Genomic DNA, 19,116 nt, shown 5'->3' with positions numbered 1-19,116 from the left:
AAAAAAAACCTGCACTATTCAGTATTATAGGGCACAAAGTTTTATCACTTTAGAAACAGTTGGTTACTCTGGTCAACCAGTGGTTCTTAATGTGGGGTCATGGGGCCCCTCAGTGGATGCTGGGGTACAGCTAATGGGTCTAAATTTAGATTTTCTTATGTTTTTACAGTGGTGGAAAAACAATTCATTATCAAACCAGCTTGTTTGGCTGGTTATTTGAATCAAATGCGTTCAATCCAAACTTCACTGGCTCAACAAGTATCCATCCATCAGTCCATCCATCCATCCATCCATCCATCTATCTATCAGTCTATCTAGCTAGCTATCCATCCATCCATCCATCTATCTATCTATCTATTTATTCAAATTTTAAATTCAAATTTATTTGTATAGAGCTTTTTACAATTGACATTGTCTCAAAGCAGCTTTACAGAACATAAACATAGAACAAAAGGTTAATATAAATTATGGCTTTATCCATCCATCTATCTATCCATCCATCCATCTATGTATCTATACATCGATTTATCTATCTATCTATCTATCTATCTATCTATCTATCTATCGCTCTACTGTGCATTTATTTTTTACAGAAAAATAATAAATTTACTACATTTTCATTTATAGGAATAAAACTAAACCACTAGTGTCACTTTACAGAACCACCAGAGTGGCAAAAGCGCATAAAAGAGACGACTTAACTCGTCTTTAAAATTAGTTGTAAAATCTAAACTAAAAAAAAACCAGACCGTAATTCTGTCAATTCTAACGTTTAATAACAAGTCGTCTTTGTTTAGAGTTTATGGGGGAGGGGCTTTAGTGACTACCTACCCGGTGACGTGTGCCGCGAACAGCCAATCAGAGTGCGATAGAGTTCTTGGCGCCTTGTTGTGAACGGAGGTCGGGATCTCAGTCGTGTTTTTATAGAGAGTTATATTTTCATGTATAAACGAAGGATCGCGGTTGTAATCGAATCGTATCATTGTTTAAAACACGCGTGGGATTTCGGAACAAGGTAGTCGTATGTAGAACCCGCGGGCTGCTGTTTGTGTTGTGTGTTTTTGTTGATTTGTCAGTAGTCTGTTCGGTTAGCAGACTAGCTAACGGATGCTAGCGGCTGCTGGGCAACGGCACAATGAGCACCAAGGAGATCAAGCGTAAGTTCGTCCTCATTAACACAAACTAACCTCTATGTATTTCAGTGTCAAGTCATTTTATCCTGTTTATATTATTTAATCTACAGAACTACAGAAAGCCAAGAGCAAAGCCCAGATCAGCAATAATCTGAAGGAGGAAGCCAATCTGTGCAATCAGCTCGGAGAACTTTTAGCCAAGAATGGTATGATGGAAACTCATCCCAACCCAAAATCTAGTTCTGCTCTACTGGTTCTCAGAATTGCCTGTGTGTTTTACAGTGAATGTTCTGGATATGCCTGTTTTGTCTGTGCTTCAGGTGATTACCAGGCTGCCATAGAGGAGCATCAACAGGAACTGGCTCTGTCTGAGGTTTCTCATGACATCATCGGCTGTGCTGTAGCCAATCGGAAGATAGGAGAATGTTACGCAGAACTTGGAAACATAGAAGCTGCCCTCAAGGTAAAACAGTCACCTTTAGATTGACAAGGTAATGTCTGTGAAATAGTCTTTGTCTTCAACACACCGCTGATGGTCTCTTCCAGCATCAGAGACTGCATCTGGACCTTGCTCGCTCTGTACACGATGCAGCCGAGGAGCAGAGAGCTCTGGCCACAATTGGTCGCACTTACCTCTTCCTTCATGACTCCGATCAGTCCCAGGACAGCCTGAAGCGAGCAGAAGATGCTTTCAAGAAAAGCCTGGCTATACTAGACGGACGTCTAGAAGGTTTGCGCTCACTCTATGACCTTCTAGTACTAAAGACTAAGGTTGTTTGTCAGGTGACACAACAGTGCAGAGTCATCCCGTAATTCATTTTACTTCACTAACTCCTTCATCATGGTTAGCCTTTTGCTGAATCTGGAGCCTGAGAGTACACAAGGGACTCCTGTCCATTATAGGAAGCCACACATACATCACACCTATCTGGTGCAACCTCATGACATGTACTAGCAAGAATATTAAATGTGAACTTAGGTGGACAAGGCAAAATGTACTTATGAGGTCATTTGAAAATTGCAGTGGTGTTGGATTTTGTTTGATTTTCTATGAATGTAGTCATAAGATAGGTACAAATGCTAACCCTGCCCTTGAACCCTAACATTGACTGCACCCCCGTAATGATGTGATGTTAGGTGTATATAACCCAGAGAACTCAGGCAATTGAGTTCCTGACTTGGATTTCCAAGTTGAATGACGGTTTCTTTGCACTTTTTTCTGACCACTTTTCTAAGCAGCTCTTCCCAAGTAAAAAGTGCAAAGTGACAGTGTTTTTGAATAAAACTGTAGCTGTGTATGCATCGCAGGGACTGTGTCAGCACGTGAGCTGAGTGAAATGAGAGCACGTCTGTTGTTGAACCTGGGCTTTGTGTTTGATGGCCTGAAGGAACCGCAACGCTGCAGTGATTTCATCCGCCAGAGTATCTACATCGCAGAGTGAGACACTTGCATTTATAACCTGTGTCAACTCTGTACTGCATGCTTGCTACATAGAACATAGACACTGCTGGTGTTGCAATTAAATCAGATCTTTCTTCTTTCTTAGGAAGAACAATCTGCTGGAGGATCTCTACCGTGCCAACTTCAATCTGGGCAGCATTCACTTCAGAAATGGACAGCACTCTCTTGCAATGCGCTGCTTTGAGAAGAGCAAGGAGTGTGCACGCAAGATGAGTGACAAGTTTAGCGAGAGCGAGTGCTTCAACGCCATTGGCAAGGTGAGCAGCAGGTGAACAGTTAATTAGAACACTTGACTGGCAGGGGGCAGAATCTTGTAAAATTACTTAAATTGAACAACTATCTTTAGATATGTTCACAATATATACTATTAAAAAAACATTGGATAAAATGGGACTGATTAAAATAACAAAATTGTGAGCAGCAAATAACCAGGCAGCAAGGGCCTGTGGTAGCTTAGTGGTTAAGGTGTTGGGCTACCAATCAGAAGGTTGTGAGTTCAATCCCAGGTCCACCAAGCTGCCACTATTGGGCCCCTGAGCAAGGCCCTTAACCCTCAATTGCTCAGCTGTATAAAAATGAGATAATGTAAGTCGCTCTGGATAAGAGCATCTGAAAAAATGCTGTAAATGTAACCAATCCATGAAGACAATAATACTTCCTAGAGTGTAGCGTTTTAAACATCCAGGGCCTGTATATTTATTCCATGATTATAAAGATGTTGAGTTGTCTGTGCTCTTTCTGTGTCTTACGTATTTTCTATTTGTAGGTTCTTTTGAATCTGGGTGACTTGCTGGCAGCCCGGCGCTCTCTAAAGAAGGCCTTTCGTCTCGGCTCCCAGCAGCCTGCAGAACGAGAGGCAGTCAAAAGAGACCTGAGATACGGTAAGAGGGAAAGTGGATAGGCTGTTCTTGACTATTTTCAGGGCCTGGAAAATGAAAAAGAAAAAAAGAGTAGGTGTGTTACTATTTTTATCAGTTCAATTCTCTGTGCTGTTATGTTTGAACGCTGTTTCCACAGCAATCCGTGGCTGTCAACTGGAGGAAGCTATGGCAGCTGTCAGTAACACCGTCTCTCAGGAGGCTTTGGGTCTTGCAGAGGGACTGGGAGATCTCTACTGTAAAGTGGGCTGCTATTCCAAAGCTCTGGAAGCTTATCACACACAGGCAAGAGGCTGTTTTATTTAAATCTAATTCTGAACAAAGGAAGATTGTAGCTGCTAGGTAAATACTGTACAGGATCTTAAATAGATGAAAACATGTTGACTGTCATCTTGAAACCATCAATAATAGCTGTGAAAGAATGAGACCAGATAGAAGATTCCAAGAGCTTGAAGGTGTACATTACAAGTAGTTCAGATGAATAAAATGTATATGTATTTTGTTAAAAAAAAAACGTGTTAATTTATGTAAATATTAAGAAGATGGGTCAGAATAAAACAAATAATAACCTAGTGGTTAAGGTGTTGAGCTACCAATCAGAAGGTTGTGAGTTCTAACCCAGGTCTACCAGGCTGCCACTGTTGGGCACCTGAGCAAGGCCCTTAACCCTCAATTTCTCAGTTGCATGAAAAAAAAATGAGATAATGTAAGTCGCTCTGGATAAGTGCATCTGCCAAATATTGGAAAATGTAAATGTCTTGAATACATATGTGGCCCTATGCAAAGAATCATTTACAGAAAGTTTGTGTTAAGGGTGCTCTTAAATGGCTTTGTGTTTAGACGAGCTGCAGAGAGAGACAACTGTTTTGAGTAGCAAAACGTAGCAGGTCAGAGAAACATCGATACATTTTCCATGCTTGAAAAGCTGAACTGAAAACGGAGATAATATAGTATCAATAAACATGCATGGGGTCAGTTGGAAAGATTTTTTCACTCAAATATGTAATTAGTGATCATATACGATACCATTCAGGGTGTTTGAGGCTCAACCATTTGGGACCTGCGTCATCTTTCTCACTGTTCTCCTGTCATCACTTGGCAAACCATTTTCTGTGGCTGAACTAAGTGTTTAGTGCTGTGAATTTGCTGGTAATTTGTATACTGCTTCCATTGTTTTTTGGTATATTGCCTTAATGCTTTAATTTGTTTTACCAGACTTTAAACTTAACATCTGTGTTTTTAGCTGTCATGTGCCGAACAGTTGGGGAAACCTGTTCGAGAGCTGGCTGTAATCCACGTCTCTCTGGCAGCCACATATTCTGACCTTCGACAGCACAGGAAAACTTTAGAGCACTACAGACATGAGCTGAAGCTGAGAGAAGGCAATCCCAAAGAGGTACTGCGCACACATACACCAGCGTTTTATCTTTTATTTGTAAATAAGATTAGATAAATTAGTTAAATTTGTTTCCAGACTAGGGGGGCACGGTGGCTTAGTGGTTAGCACGTTCGCCTCACACCTCCAGGGTTGGGGGTTCGATTCCCGCCTCCACCTTGTGTGTGTGGAGTTTGCATGTTCTCCTCGTGCCTCGGGGGTTTCCTCCGGGTACTCCGGTTTCCTCCCCCGGTCCAAAGACATGCATGCTAGGTTGATTGGCATGTCTGGAAAATTGTCCGTAGTGTGTGATTGTGTGATAAACGGTAGAAAATGAGTGAGTGAGTGAGTGTAGATTTGCTCATTGATTGTTTCATGTATGTGTGGCAGGAGTGTGAAACGTGGCTGAACATCGCGAGCTGTCAGGAGGAGCATGGTGTGAGCCTGGAAGAGGTGGACAACAGTTACACTGCTGCTCTGAATTGTGCTGAGCGAGCAGCTCAAAGCAAACTCCAGGTAACTCACTGTCCTTCATGTTCAATTTTCCTGCTCCACTTTTCCATTACAAATTTGTTGTATCTGTTGTACTATAGAGGCATTTCCACTTGTTTTGTACCTCCATCCCGCCTAACTGACATGAAACCTTCCCCACTGTATGTCTAAACACAAAATACTAAGAACTCCTTAATGCCTAATGTCTTAACTCCCTAATGTCTGTCTTTGCTTTGGTTGTGTGTTTCGGGTTCTTTGATGCAGAGACGTGTTCTGAGGATGTGGCTGCAGTCACAAAAGCGTGCTAGTTCAGCAGGTGCTGACAGCACGGAGGCTCGTCTCCAGGAGCTGTGTGAGGCAGAGGGCTGCCGGGTGGAGGACAGTGATGAAGAAGAGGAGGAAGAGGAACTGCAGAATAGTGAACCTTTGGACAGTGACATACAGCTTTCAGATTCTGGTATAGAAGTCAGAAGATAAGAAGATAATATTCACAGAGGTGGTTATAATGGTCATGAATGTCTTGCTCATATGTACCATACCGTGTGTTGTTTACTGTGCAGATGACGACCTGGATGGTTATGATAAGCTTGTGACTGGCAGGAGGAAAACTGGCAGGGTAAGAAACTTGTTTAACATATTATTTGCCATTTTTATGTGTTACATTATTTTTTTTTATAAATGTTTGTTTGTTTCTTACCTTTTTCTTGTGTGTGTGTGTGTATATATATATGTGTGTGTGTGTGTGTGTGTGTGTGTGTGTGTGTGTGTGTGTGTGTGTGTGTGTGTGTGTGTGTGTGTGTGTGTGTGTGTGTGTGTGTGTGTGTGTGTGTGTGTGTGTGTGTGTGTGTGTGTGTGTGTGTGTGTATAAACAGTGGAACCGCCGAAATGAGAAGGGTGAAACTGCGCTTCACAGAGCCTGCATTGAGGGCAACATGAAGCAGGTCCATTACCTAGTAGAGCAGGTAAGCTGATCGTATTGTCCAAACGCACCAGATCAGCTCTGTTGATGTTTTTATTTGAACCGTCTGCTCTTTTTCTGCAACAGGGTCATCCACTAAACCCCAGAGATCACTGCGGCTGGACACCAATACACGAAGCCTGCAACCATGGCCATCTAGGTATGAAGATTATTGTTTCCTTTCACTGTAACCCTCCCTGTTCAATCTGTAGATACAGTCCTGTTAGCCTCACCTATAGTTTTTTTTATTCTGGTTTAGAAATTTATTGTTTCTTTCAACAGCTGATTTGCTTTGCACCTGTGTGTGTTTTAGGGGTTGTAGCCTTGCTGTTGGACAGTGGGGCAAACATAAACGATCCTGGTGGGGCGTTCTGTGAGGGGGTAACTCCCCTTCATGATGCACTGAGTTGTGGACACTTTGACGTTGCACGGCTTCTGGTGCAGAGAGGAGCTTCTGTTAACGTCCGCAATAACAAGGTCTGATATAAATACAAAGGACAGGGAGAACTAACTAACTAGTGGATGGGAGTTAACAAATGACCAAACTGGTGAGAATCTAGAGAAAAATGTTCTTGTGTGTATTTTGTGTCTATTAGGGTGACAAACCTCTAGACACCTTGCGACAGTGGATAAAGACATATGGTCGTGAACTGGATCAGGAAACACGGCAGGATTGTTCAGAAACTGAGAAACTTCTGAAAAGAGCACTGACTGGAGCAGGTGAAAAGTTTTTCTGTAATTTTTCCCTTTGCGTACTTGGATTTCATTAATTCATGTCTCAGTTTCAATAATTTCTTTTTAAGCTCTTAAGTTGAATGTGCTAAATTTCATTCACAGATCTTACACACTATTATGCCAATAATATAGTTCATTAAAAATTCTGCATCGTGTTTAAAACTGAACTATTAATTCTGATTATAGAAATTTATGCTTTTGAGCAATTAGTAAAGGTTTTGTGTCTCATCTGTCTTCTGTGCTTTAGTGGCAGCTGTGCCTGTGACTCCACAAGTTTTACAGGACAGTCAACTATTTGACGCTGAGTACTCAGAGCCGCTGCTGCAGCGGAATGAGTCCCACCCCGTATCCCAGCATGCCTTGCTCAATGCACATACCCCTCCAGAGGCGAGTACTCCTCCCAGAGCGAGGCGATCCACTGGCCCTCGGCACCAACCTCGGGGGACTGAGGAGAATGTTTTGTTTGGGGTAAGATTTTACTGATGCATGTTAATTAATTTTAATAGTTTCATTAGGCACCGATTGCTCCTTATTGTATCTGACCATGCTGGTAGATTGAGTTGGTGCTCAAGTGATCAAGTTTTACGTAAACAAATGTTATTCACAATCCCGCAGTGGACTGAATGGGGCGACATTATCATTGTCAGTTATTCAGCGTTATATAACAGTGCTGGCGAATTCTCTATCTTGATTGGACAGAAACATAATTTTCTATTAAATCTACAGCAAACCTCTGATAGTAGTAGTTACATCAAGAAGTACATATAAAACGAATAACAGTTTTATATTACTCGTAATGTTATCCATTTCTTTAACTACAACTTAAAAGTTTGCGCCTCAAAGAAAATGCTTTGTGTGGAGACTTGAACAAAACTAGTAAGCGGCAGCTTCTTTTGTATTTAATCTAGGCTCATCGTGAAGCTGCATTGTAGATTGCATATTCCAGGTTTTTTTTTATTAGCAATTTTTATTAATGATTTAATTGCAATTTTAATGTTTGAGACAGTTCTGTATTCTTGTGGGTTTTAGGATCTTTTGGGGTTTTTATTGTGTGCTGAAAGTTAGAGAAGGTCAGGAGTCTCAGTGTTTAAACATTGTTTATCCGTTTCTTCCTCTTAACTTCTCAGAATGAAAGCAGCTCCTCTGAGCACTCGGACTCTGAGATCAGCCCACTGCGCCCCGTGAGACCAAGACTTCGTTATTCAAATGTCTCTCCAGCCCCACAGGACGTTTGTGCCACGCGCGATATCCCTGTTCCACATGGGGTTAGAGAGACAGAGTTGCCCTCACAGCCTCCCTCTGGCAGTAAGGAATACCACAGGGCCATTCAAAACCTGGGCAGTGCAAAATCCCGTCTTCTCTCTCAGAGCTTATCAGAGCCGGCATTCAGCAGCACGCCAGCAGTATCAACCAATCATCTGTCAGCTTTAGTCCCCGAGGAACTTTACTTACAAGATGACTGGCTAGAAGATGACTTGGGAAGTGTTCAGCCAAAAAAGAAACGGAGGGTTGTTTCAGAACAGGAAAACAGATGGGACAATGTGGCATCTAGAAATCAGAGTCGTGCATCTGGATCGTGTGAGTCGTCTGCTAGAGGTGTGGAGAAAATGTGATGTTATTAATACAAATTTCTTATTAATTAATGAGACTTTATTTATTTATTTTTCTAATTTATTCTCTATGCATCTGTTCAAAAACTGTGAAACTGCAGTATGACTGTAAAGGCACAGAGTTATCATTTCAGGCTTGTTGCTGTGTCTCTAGGCGCTTTGTAATTAAACTTATATATATGCAGGTCAGTCATCTTCCAGCAGGGGTCTCTCTCTGAAAAAGAATAACAAAGCCCGACAAGTGAAGATGAGTCAACTGCCTGGTATGGTGATGCTGGGCAGAAGAGAGGTCACCAGGTCTCCCAGTCCCATTATTACCCTTGATGATGAACCCCTTCAGGTTGAACGCCCTCAGCCGTACAGCACACAAACAGTGGTGAGAGAGTCCCCTCCTTTCATACTCTCTGATATAAACCACTGTTTTTAAAACAGGCTACTTGTTTAAAGAATGTAATAATGTTGGAAATATCAGTAGTAAAAGCAAATGAACTGATTGATTAGTGACCTAAACCCATCAAGGCCAAGTGTCAGAAATAGTTAAACTTTAATATCTTCCATTCTGTTTATAGTATATTTTAAGGGTATTTCAGGAATACAAATGAGTAGGAATAAGGATTATATTATTACTAAGGTAATACTATGATTACGGCATTGTACGTTTTCAAGCTATGCAGTTTAAGGAAATGACTTACGCATGATTCACTGGGACAAGAAGTAAACCCAAGTATAGATCGACCAGCCTTAATGTTAAATCATAGACCGGTGAAGTAAATAAAATTGATTTAATTTCAATGGCACCTGTCAAGGAGTGGGATACATTAGGCAGCAAATGAACAGTATAAATTTAATGCTGACTGATGAAAGAGGGGTCAGATTACACAGTGTGTTGTGGTTTGATGTGTATAAAGCTGCATAGCTGCAGACGTGTCCCATGCTGACCACCGTCTAACATCTGTGGGATTTGTTGGACAAACAATTCTGATCCATGAAGTCTTACAATGCAATTTACGATCTACTGATTGGCATCAGAGTTGTTTTGGTGGCACACAGGGGACATACACAATATTTGTCATGTTGTTTTAATGATATTTCTGAATGGTGTCTATAAATATAAGAATGTAAGATTTGACTGAATTATTAGAAATGAAAAACTTAGTAGGTGATCTCATTAATTGACCATTCTGACCAATCACTAGTAATTAATTCAGCACTGAATTGCTTGTTGACGTGCTTGTTTTTGGCTTGTGTCGTAGCCTCAGGCTGTTCCTCAGACCTCAGCAGCCCCAGTGCCTGCACCAATCAGGATGAGGGTCAGAGTTCAGAACAACATCTTTCTGATTCCCGTTCCACACAGGTTTGTACTGCGTGTCTTTGTTTTTTTTACACTTTGCAAAATTTCTGATTTCTGTTTTGTTCTCACTGACACCTGTGTGTACATGCTCTGTATGTGTGATTTGCAGTTAGTCATTAGAGTGTTGCATACTGCAAGTGCCAGGGCTTATATATATTTGTATAGGGATTATTTGTTCATGCTGAAGCATTCCTTTATTGTGTGGAGCATTTTGTGAGTGTGTTTATTACTTTTAATTTTGGGTATTTTTAGTGAGGCTGACTCCTGCACAGTGGCATGGCTGTGTGAACAAGCTGCTCAACGTTATTATCAGACCTGTGGACTTCTTCCACGTCTCTCTCTGCAGAAAGAGGGTGCGCTGCTCTCACCTGCTGACCTGCTGCTGACTGTTTTGCACACGAATGAGGAGGTGACAACATGAATAAATATTTCTTACTTGTATGGTCAAAATATCGTGGACACCTACATGTCACACCCACAATGTGGGTCTTTCCCTAATTGCTGCCACCAAATTGGAAGCACATAGTTTGTTTTTTTTTGTACTTTTAAGCATTAAGTTTTCCTAACACTGGAACTAAGCGCTCCAAAATTGTGCTTGTGCACAATGCAAGCTCCATGAATACATTGATTTACAAGGTTGGTGTGGATGAACTCTGGTAATTCTAAACTCAACAACACTGAACACTTTTGGGATGTTGACTGTACCCCAGGCCTCTTCACCCAACATCAGTGCCTGACCTCACTAAAGCTCTTGTGGCTGAATGGGAAAATCCCCACAGCTAAAATCTAGTGGAAATCTTTAACAGAAACTGGAGCACAGAGGGACTAAATCTGGAGTGATTTTAAAATTATAAAATGTTGCCAGGTGTCCATAAACATTTGACCAGGCAGTGTATAGTCTGGTATATATGTATATAGCCTTGATGGAAAGTCAAGTATGTCTTGGAGACCTGTTGCACTGAATGAACTGAGACTGAATTTTTTGTAAAAAAAAATAAAAAATTGTTGGACTTTTGTGTCTGCAGGTTTTGGCAGAGGTCTGTTCCTGGGATCTCCCTCCTCTTCCTGAGCGATATAAGAAAGCTTGTAAGAGTTTAGGTGTAGGTGCGTGCCTTTCTGTTAGTTCACGGTCACCTTTGTCTAAACTGGATTTTGATTGTGCTAAGTAGAGGGATGTATTTTGTGCCTGTGTGTTTAATCCCCTTTCTTTTATATGTATTTGTTGTAGAAGAGAACAGGCGCGTGTTGCGGCTATGTGAGGTGCAGGACGGCTCTCCGCATGTGTGTGTATGTGGTCTGAGTCTGGCTCCAGTATGTCTGGCTCCCCTCCTGCGTGCTTTCAAACTCCAGAGCAGCCTCACAGAGCTCAGACTCTCTGCCAACTGTCTTAATGATGACCTCCTTCCTGAGCTCATCTCTGCAGCAACCACCATGCCCCTACTTCGTCTTCTTGATATCTCAGCCAATCAGATCACAGGAGAAGGCATTAAGAAGGCTGCTAGCACACTAGAGGGAAGGACTCAGCATGCATTTCCGGTACACTTTACCCTTCTTTTTCTCCTCCCAGTATTGTATGCTATTAGGAAAGTTTTATATAGATTTACAAATTTAGAAATTACGGGGGTTAATAGCTTATTTTGTAAAGCTTATATTATATAAAATTGGAAATTCTAATGACCTTTGGTTTTGTTAGGTTAGGCTTAGGCAATGTTTATTTATTTTTTTCATAATTTTAGTATTCTTTAAAAAAAATTGTAATAAATAAATGAATCATACAGAAATTAAACTCTAAAATGCAGGAAAAATTAATAGCATAATAATTTGACCAGTTATGTAGTTAGGAAATTGCTGTGGCAACAAAGCTGGATTCTGCAGTAACTTGTAGTAAACATTTTCATTGTAATCATTTCCAAATCAGGTGTCTTGTCCATTAGCCCAACACTTTTCTCTCTTGATTTTCAGCAACATCTTTTTTTGAGTACTGACTGGTGCAGCAGGGTTTAAAAACTGTTTACTTACTTTACAAACATTTTAAAAGTTTGTGAAAATGAAGTGGCTGAATGTGAGCGTGTCTTGCGTGTCCAGTTGAAGAATATGACATTGGGGAATGGGGTGAAGTTTGTTGGCTTTCGAAGAAGATCAGAGCAGTTCTTGTTCTTGACAGCTGCTTTAAAGTGTGAAACCACAGAAGCATTTGCATCTGTGAATTTTAGATACAATAACCTTTAACAGAATGAGAGAGCTGCTTAGCTGCACAGTGGGTCAGGACAATCCTGCATTATTGTTACAATCAGTGATGTACTAGCTAAAGAAAGTTACAGAAGTGTTTTTCTGAAGCTTCTTGTTGGCTGTGACCACTATCATGACACACAAATTCTTGGTTTGTCAGGTTCCGTTAATGTTTGCAACACCTACCAGCTATTCTATACACTTCACACACATAGTGTGGAAAAAATGAAGTGCAAAAAAGTGACCTTTATCAGGAAGAAGGGTGTGTGAGGTGTGGGTTTGTGGTTGAGAACACGTAAAAGAAACTACATGATGAAGAAATTGGTCAGCTTGCAAGTTATCGTAGTAATGGCAAAAAAAATGTATGCAATAAATACAGAATTTAAAGGCTAGGAATATAATGATGTTTTCACAAATAAACTTAAATGAGTATCATGAGGAAGTAAAGCAGCTGATTGTCACTATACAGACTTAATTTAATGATGTGTGTTCAGTAGTTCTTTCACTGAGTTCAGTCCCCTCAGAATATACTGGAATGGCAAGGTCAATTCTTCTGTTTTTGCTATACATTGAATACATTTAAGATTGAGTTGATTTAACAGTTACATATCAATGTAATGTCCTGATTCTTTAGGTTACTGACCACCCAGTTTTTACACTTACCTTTTTGTTACATATTCCATGACTGCAATAAGTGCATCTTCTTTTGTGGTGAAATTTTATGTTTGTTCAGGTGTTTTGAGAGGTTTCTTCCTTCTCAGGGTGAAATGATACTGAGCTGGGTTAAGGTCTGGTGATTGTCTTGGCCAAGCTTATGATCACTCTGGCAGTGTGATTTGAGTCATTAATCGGCTGCATGAAAAATGTCCTCCCAAATAGGTTGGATGTATTTCTCTGTAAATTGACAGAGTTTCTGTGGACTTCTGAATTCATTCTGCTTACATCAGCAATTATGATTAGCAAGCCACATACCAGAAGCAGCCATGCAAACCCAATCCATGACACTACCTTCACCATGCTTGACTCATAAGCTTGTAAGTTTTGGATCAGGTTTAATCCTTTATTTCTCCAACCTTTGGACTTTCCATCACTGTGATAATGGTTAAGATTGAGCTTCCAGTTTTTACTTTTGTGTTTTATCGCTGTATTTCTTTGTGAAGACTGCTGTGGTCTTCTGATTCTTGCTGATTGTGAGTGTTTTGCATCTTGCGGTATGGCCTCTGTATTTCTGCTCATAGATACTTGCAGTGGTGCAGCAGGTAGCATTACTGCCTAGAGTCAAACAGTCCCTGGTTCAATCCTTAGCTCATGAATTCTCACATATTTGTGTGGTTTTATTGGTTTTCTCAGGGTTCACTGGATTCCTTCTACCTCCCAAAAACATGCTAGTAGGTGGATGGTACCTCATGATGGACTGGCATGCCATTAAGTGTTTATTACCACCTCACACCCAGTGTTTTCAGCATAGGCTCTAGAGCCACCTCTATCCTGAACAATACAAACATTTTCATTGCCAGAACTGCAAACTGTGTGCTTTCTTTTACTTTCTTTTCGTGTTGCTTGCACTTGGGTGTGCCTTGGTGGCAGCAAAAGGCGTTTTTCATCTGGTTAATGTTACTTGGTATGTGTGCAAAGGGACTTTACATATTGATTGCAGCTTGCGTCACAATAATGCATTGAAATGAAGGTAAAGATTTTGAAGGTTTATGTGGTGAAGAGGAAAATGTTTGTGAATTTGATTTTTCTTTAAATCATCCTGTAAAAGTGCAAGACAGCAGAATAGATGTATACATCAGTACAATTTACTGCTGGTGTTTTTCTTCATATTTAAAAACTCCAGTTCATCCTTAATGAATCAAACAGCATATATGTATATTTCTAGTATATGAAACGTGGATGTTTACTCCTGCTTAAGAAGGTCTTTTCCTCCCACTTAGTGTCTGGAGGAGCTGAATATGAGTATGAATCCTCTTGGAGATGGTTGGTCTCAGGCTCTGTCCTGTTTAATGTCCTCCTGTCCCCTCCTGGCTACACTGTCTCTGCAAGCCTGTGGACTCACTGCTCGGTTCCTACATCAACACCGTCTCTTGCTGTCCAGTGCTCTCACAGGTGCTTATTCTCTAGTTATAGAGTGTTTCACAGCACTTAGTAAACAAGAGTAACACAAAACTACTGTGATTGGAAAAAAAATAATTGGAATGTAAATTAACTACTGGTCCCTGTCCATGAAAATGTGTAGTTTTCTCATGTCCTCAATCAGGTATGATTTTGAGGTATCCATGAATGGATGTCTCTGTGTGTGTGAGTCTGTGTGTGTGTCTTTGTGTTGTCTGTGTGTGTGTTTTGTTATGCACTGTGACCCTGATGCTACTGAAGATGAATGATGAATCTTCTGTTAAACTACATGCACACCATTGACTTCCCTTCCCTGATGTACCACCTCTGTGATATTTATTTTTGTTTTATACAGGTACTGGTCACTTACGGTCAGTGTGTCTGTCCCAGAATGCACTGGGTGCCACAGGGTTTGAGTTGGTGTTAAAGACATTGCCACTACAACAGCTCACACACCTGGAGCTTAATGCTGTGTGTAAAGGTCCATCAGATCAACCTGCTCTGGACCTCCTCAGCAAAATTCTAACACAGGTATATCTGCTTCCATAGCAGGCACACATATACACACACACACGTATATCTTTGCTATGAACAATTCAGCACTGACAATGAATAGTCACATTGTTGAGACACAGCATTGTATGTCACAATAACCTGATTATGCAGCTTTATCCACAATGAAATAGTTTCACATAATAAGTGATAACTTTTTTCCTTATGCAGTTTTTGAACGCCTTGGATTCAGAGACCTAACTTGAATTGATATTTGTATAATTTACATCATAGTATCTTGCTAAATATATCATGCATCAAAAATCTGAGTCCTTATGATAAAAGTAAGGGGGGAAAATTGCAATTACAGTTGAGTCAAAACATGAACCATACTCGACTCAACATATGACTGTAATTTATTTAAATGAAGGAAGCTTGAAGATAGGACCTGGACAAATTTTAAGATCAGACTTGTACTGTATTTAGTTGACACTTACAAATAGAAATCAAGTTGAGGTAATGAAGTTTGTATGACAACTTCATTTGACAACTTTGCACATTGCGTTCTGGTAGTGGTTAAAGTGGGCTTTACACATTTGCATCTGCATCTTTCCGGTGTTGATGTGATCAGTTGTTGATAAATAGGCCCTCTTCAGTCTGTGGCATGCGTTACTTCCTTTAATTCTGTTCAATTATTCTGTTCCAGTTCATCATGAACACATTTAAGTAAATTTATCTAAAACATTCTGAAGCCAGTGCAACCTGTGTGTGCATGCATGTGTGTGTATGTGCGTATGTGCATGCGTGTGTTGTTTCTTCTAGGGTGATTGCTCACTTACACATCTGGGTTTGGCTGCAAATGGACTGACTGATCAAAGTATCAGATCCTTCACAAGGTGAAAATACCTTCTATCTGATGCATTTTGTGACTCTGAAACGTAATACACTTTCAATGACATTTCAAACGAAAGCAGGAATTGCTTGTTTCATATTCATCTTTTAATCTAAACCACAAATGTTGTCAGTGTACAGCAAAAATAAAAGCACTGGCTTTATCATTCCAATACATTGGGGGGGGGGGGGGGGGGTGTCAGTGTATCCAGTGACTTAATTTTGAGTTCTGTTCAGACCTTCTGGGGACTGGTTTAGTATGGAAGATCAGGAAATGTGTCTGAGTAGGTGCACTATATGATTATCTGTGAATAGGAAACTAGTGTACGTAATAAGTACTTTTCGCTTGGTGTTGTAGGTGTCTCTCTCTTTGTCCATCCCTTGTGTCTCTGGACCTGTCAGCTAATCCCTCTGTGACTTCAACCGGACTACACAGCATCCTCAGTGCTCTTGGAGAAGCACGACGGCCGTTGACTCTTCTTAACCTTCAAGGTTAGTCATCGGAAGTGTTTGTAATAGTCATCGGGTGCATTGTTCTTGCTCTGTTTTATAAAGAATATTTTTCCATTCCATGCATGGAAACAGAAAAGTATGGGTGGTATTGTGACATAACACATGATGTCTCAAAGTACAAAGGTCACTAGTTTAATGCTCAGGTCAGGTTATTGTCCGTGTGAAGGTTTACTTTACCTTATTTCTGCTCGGGTTCTCTGATTGTTAGCCTCCAAGTTCTCAGGTTCCCACTGTCCAAACATATTCCAGTAGCTGAACTGGCTATGGTACATTATAAATGACCTGCTGTTCAATCTGGGGCAATTCTCCTTCCCTGGGATAAGCTCTGAATCCTTTGCAGACTGAACTAGAAAAAAGTAATTATTTAAATAAAAGATCATTTAAATAGGAGGGGCATGGTGGCTTAGTGGTTAGCACGTTCGCCTCACACCTCCAGGGTCGGGGTTCGATTCCCGCCTCCACCTTGTGTGCCTCCAGTTTGCATGTTCTCCCCGTGCCTCGGGTATCCTGTCTTGATGCCCGATGACGCCTGAGATAGGCACAGGCTCCCTGTGACCCGAGGTAGTTCGGATAAGCGGTAGAAGATGAATGAATGAATCATCTAAATAAAAGATAATTTTAAATCATAATCACAAATTTCATCAGTAGTTGTAAAGTATCAGGTGTTTTTATGCTCAAGTAGCCATGTAATGATTCAATAATCTGATAACATCTGCAGCTGAATAGACGTGAAAAAAATATGGTGATTTTATAGTTGTGCTTGTATGCCTGATTAAAACATCTCTGCTTTTGGATCTCTGTCAGGTTGCCAGGTGTGTGGGCCATGGGACATGGAGTGTTTGGAGAACCTGGCCAAGCGTGTTGAGGATCTGCGGCTCTGCTCTCAAAGGCTTAACAAGCTGGATCAGGAGATACTACGGCGGAGCTGGCCAGGCCGTATCCTGTCTCGTAACTCCAAGTGCCTGCTCAGTATGTCTCCTGTTCCACATTAACTAACACTGTAGCCTTTGTGCAGTCACTATGTGCTACAGAATTAAACTGAGCCAAAAACTGGTGCTGGTGTTTTCCTCTGTTGGACCTTTCCCTCCCACTCCATGCTCAATCACTTGTATTTATGTACAAATATATTTCTGTAAGATGTATTTAAATGTGGTAACTTGGTGTAATTGAGCATCAGTCCGAATGTATGTGTGTCAGAGAAGCAGTAAAGGTCTTTGTGCCCATCCACTGTCTGTGAGATGCAGCCTCTGTTCCTAATGCAACCCAGTCTTAGAAACATCCAGCATAAAAAAACCCTAGAATGAATTGACTGGAGCTCATCAGAGCTTCTCAGTGATATTCATTCTTCCATTGATCTTAATAAGGATCCCGTACAAAAAATGTCCTAATAAATACAAAACTGTACAAATGTGTGCCAGTGATATATAAAATCAACCTAAGATAACTGAGACTCAAACTGGACTGAAAAACAAATACTTCATTATTTCTAATGTATTAAAAATCATACCATACCACATATAAGTTTTGGTTTCACTCCTGTGGTAAGGTTCTAACTGCAAAATTGCGTGAGAATATGTTGAATTTTCCCACCGCATTTGAAAACGCCCCACACTCACTCTCTCACACTCTCTCTCACACACACACGTCTGACACTACATTCCTTCAAGTTAACTACCTAAAGATTCTCATCTCTATTCAGTTCTGCATGATGGAGATTCCACATTTGTACCTCAATGTGTTCTCTTGACTATACAACAACCCCAATCCTAGTCCCAAGCTCTCAGAGTTTTTTTATCCCTACACTGGCTACCTGTTAAGTTTAGAATTGATTACAAACTGCTTCTACTTACGTACAAGGCTCTTAATGGTTTAGCTCCCATGCATCTGTCCGGTCTTCTAACATATTATAATCCTTCACGCTCTCTGAGATCACAAAACTCAGGACTCCTGGTAGTCCCCAGAATATCAAAATTTACTAAAGGCGGTAGAGCGTTTTTGTATGTAGCTCCCAAAGTTTGCAATAGTCTTCCTGATAGTGTTTGGGGCTTAGACACACTTTCCCAGTTTAAATGTATATTAAAAGCGTATCTCTTTGGTTAGGCGTGTACACAACTTCTGACCAAATGCACATTATTATTATCTAGTGCTTGCAAATATTATGAACAGCAACTACGTTAATTCCTCTCCACTGCTTCTCTCTTTCTACCCATCCCGAGACATCTACAAATTGTACCAGCTCCGAATTGTCTTCTGTGCCATGAAGTTTTTGGACCTCCACTGATATGAGGCCAACCATTTGAGGATCCTGAGACATCTAGAGATTTACTATCTCCAGTTGGACTCTGCTTCATGAAGTATTCGGACATACTAAGAGTAGATGTCAACTCCATGTGGTCTTTGAGGACAACAAACTCCTCATTAATACAACATTTGTTGGAATGTATATTTATAATTGCACCCTCCAGTGTCATCCAAATGAGGATGAGGTTTCCCTTTGAGTCTGGTTCCTCTCAAGTTTTCTTCCTTTACCATTTAAGGGAGTTTTTCCTTGTCACTGCTGCCTGAGTCACCTCAGACTTGCTCATTGGGGATAAATACAAAATATTTTATATATATATCTAATATTAATCTGGAATTTTTGTATTATAGTATATATACCTTTAGATTATTCTTTTAACCTCTTGTTCTATGTTTATGTTCTTTAAAGCTGCTTTGAGACAATGTCATTTGTTAAATGAGCTATACAAATAAATTTGAATTACATTTTTTCTTAGTACACTTCCACAATCACTTTCCAAGCAATGTCATATGAAGGTGAGGTCAGCAAAAAAAGTTTTGTGAAAATTGTTGGTATGAAAGACTCCATACAGACTTAACTATTT

General features: G+C 40.5%; 1 protein-coding gene across 1 annotated transcript; it reads left to right on the top strand.

Annotated features, from left to right (window-relative positions):
• The first annotated feature begins 908 nt into the window (after window positions 1-908).
• On the top strand, window positions 909-17,457 carry tonsl (tonsoku-like, DNA repair protein). The gene is made up of 28 exons (XM_060879686.1): window positions 909-1,157; window positions 1,244-1,339; window positions 1,454-1,596; window positions 1,680-1,863; window positions 2,442-2,571; window positions 2,681-2,852; window positions 3,362-3,476; window positions 3,613-3,758; window positions 4,717-4,869; window positions 5,239-5,364; window positions 5,605-5,797; window positions 5,901-5,956; window positions 6,213-6,302; window positions 6,386-6,458; window positions 6,612-6,775; window positions 6,895-7,018; window positions 7,281-7,501; window positions 8,161-8,629; window positions 8,829-9,019; window positions 9,897-9,997; window positions 10,247-10,403; window positions 11,020-11,098; window positions 11,223-11,530; window positions 14,161-14,332; window positions 14,694-14,869; window positions 15,653-15,726; window positions 16,080-16,213; window positions 17,039-17,457. The coding sequence occupies exons 1-28, from the start codon at window positions 1,136-1,138 to the stop codon at window positions 17,224-17,226; spliced, it is 4,257 nt and encodes a 1,418-aa protein (XP_060735669.1). The 5' UTR covers window positions 909-1,135; the 3' UTR covers window positions 17,227-17,457.
• The last annotated feature ends 1,659 nt before the right edge of the window (window positions 17,458-19,116 follow it).

This window comes from Tachysurus vachellii, chromosome 10 (genome assembly GCF_030014155.1).
Source record: "Tachysurus vachellii isolate PV-2020 chromosome 10, HZAU_Pvac_v1, whole genome shotgun sequence".
In the NCBI taxonomy this organism is placed as follows: Eukaryota; Metazoa; Chordata; class Actinopteri; order Siluriformes; family Bagridae; genus Tachysurus; species Tachysurus vachellii.
Note: the sequence above shows the minus strand (reverse complement) of the source record. Positions and strands in the feature narration are given on the sequence as shown.

Bases quoted from the DNA above. Each gene is read 5' to 3' on its own strand.
- tonsl (XM_060879686.1), top strand. From the start codon at position 1,136: ATGAGCACCAAGGAGATCAAGC. The intron at 6,776-6,894 runs GTCTGATATAAA...TGTGTCTATTAG, and splicing joins TTAACGTCCGCAATAACAAG to GGTGACAAACCTCTAGACAC. The intron at 10,404-11,019 runs GTGACAACATGA...TTGTGTCTGCAG, and splicing joins TTTTGCACACGAATGAGGAG to GTTTTGGCAGAGGTCTGTTC.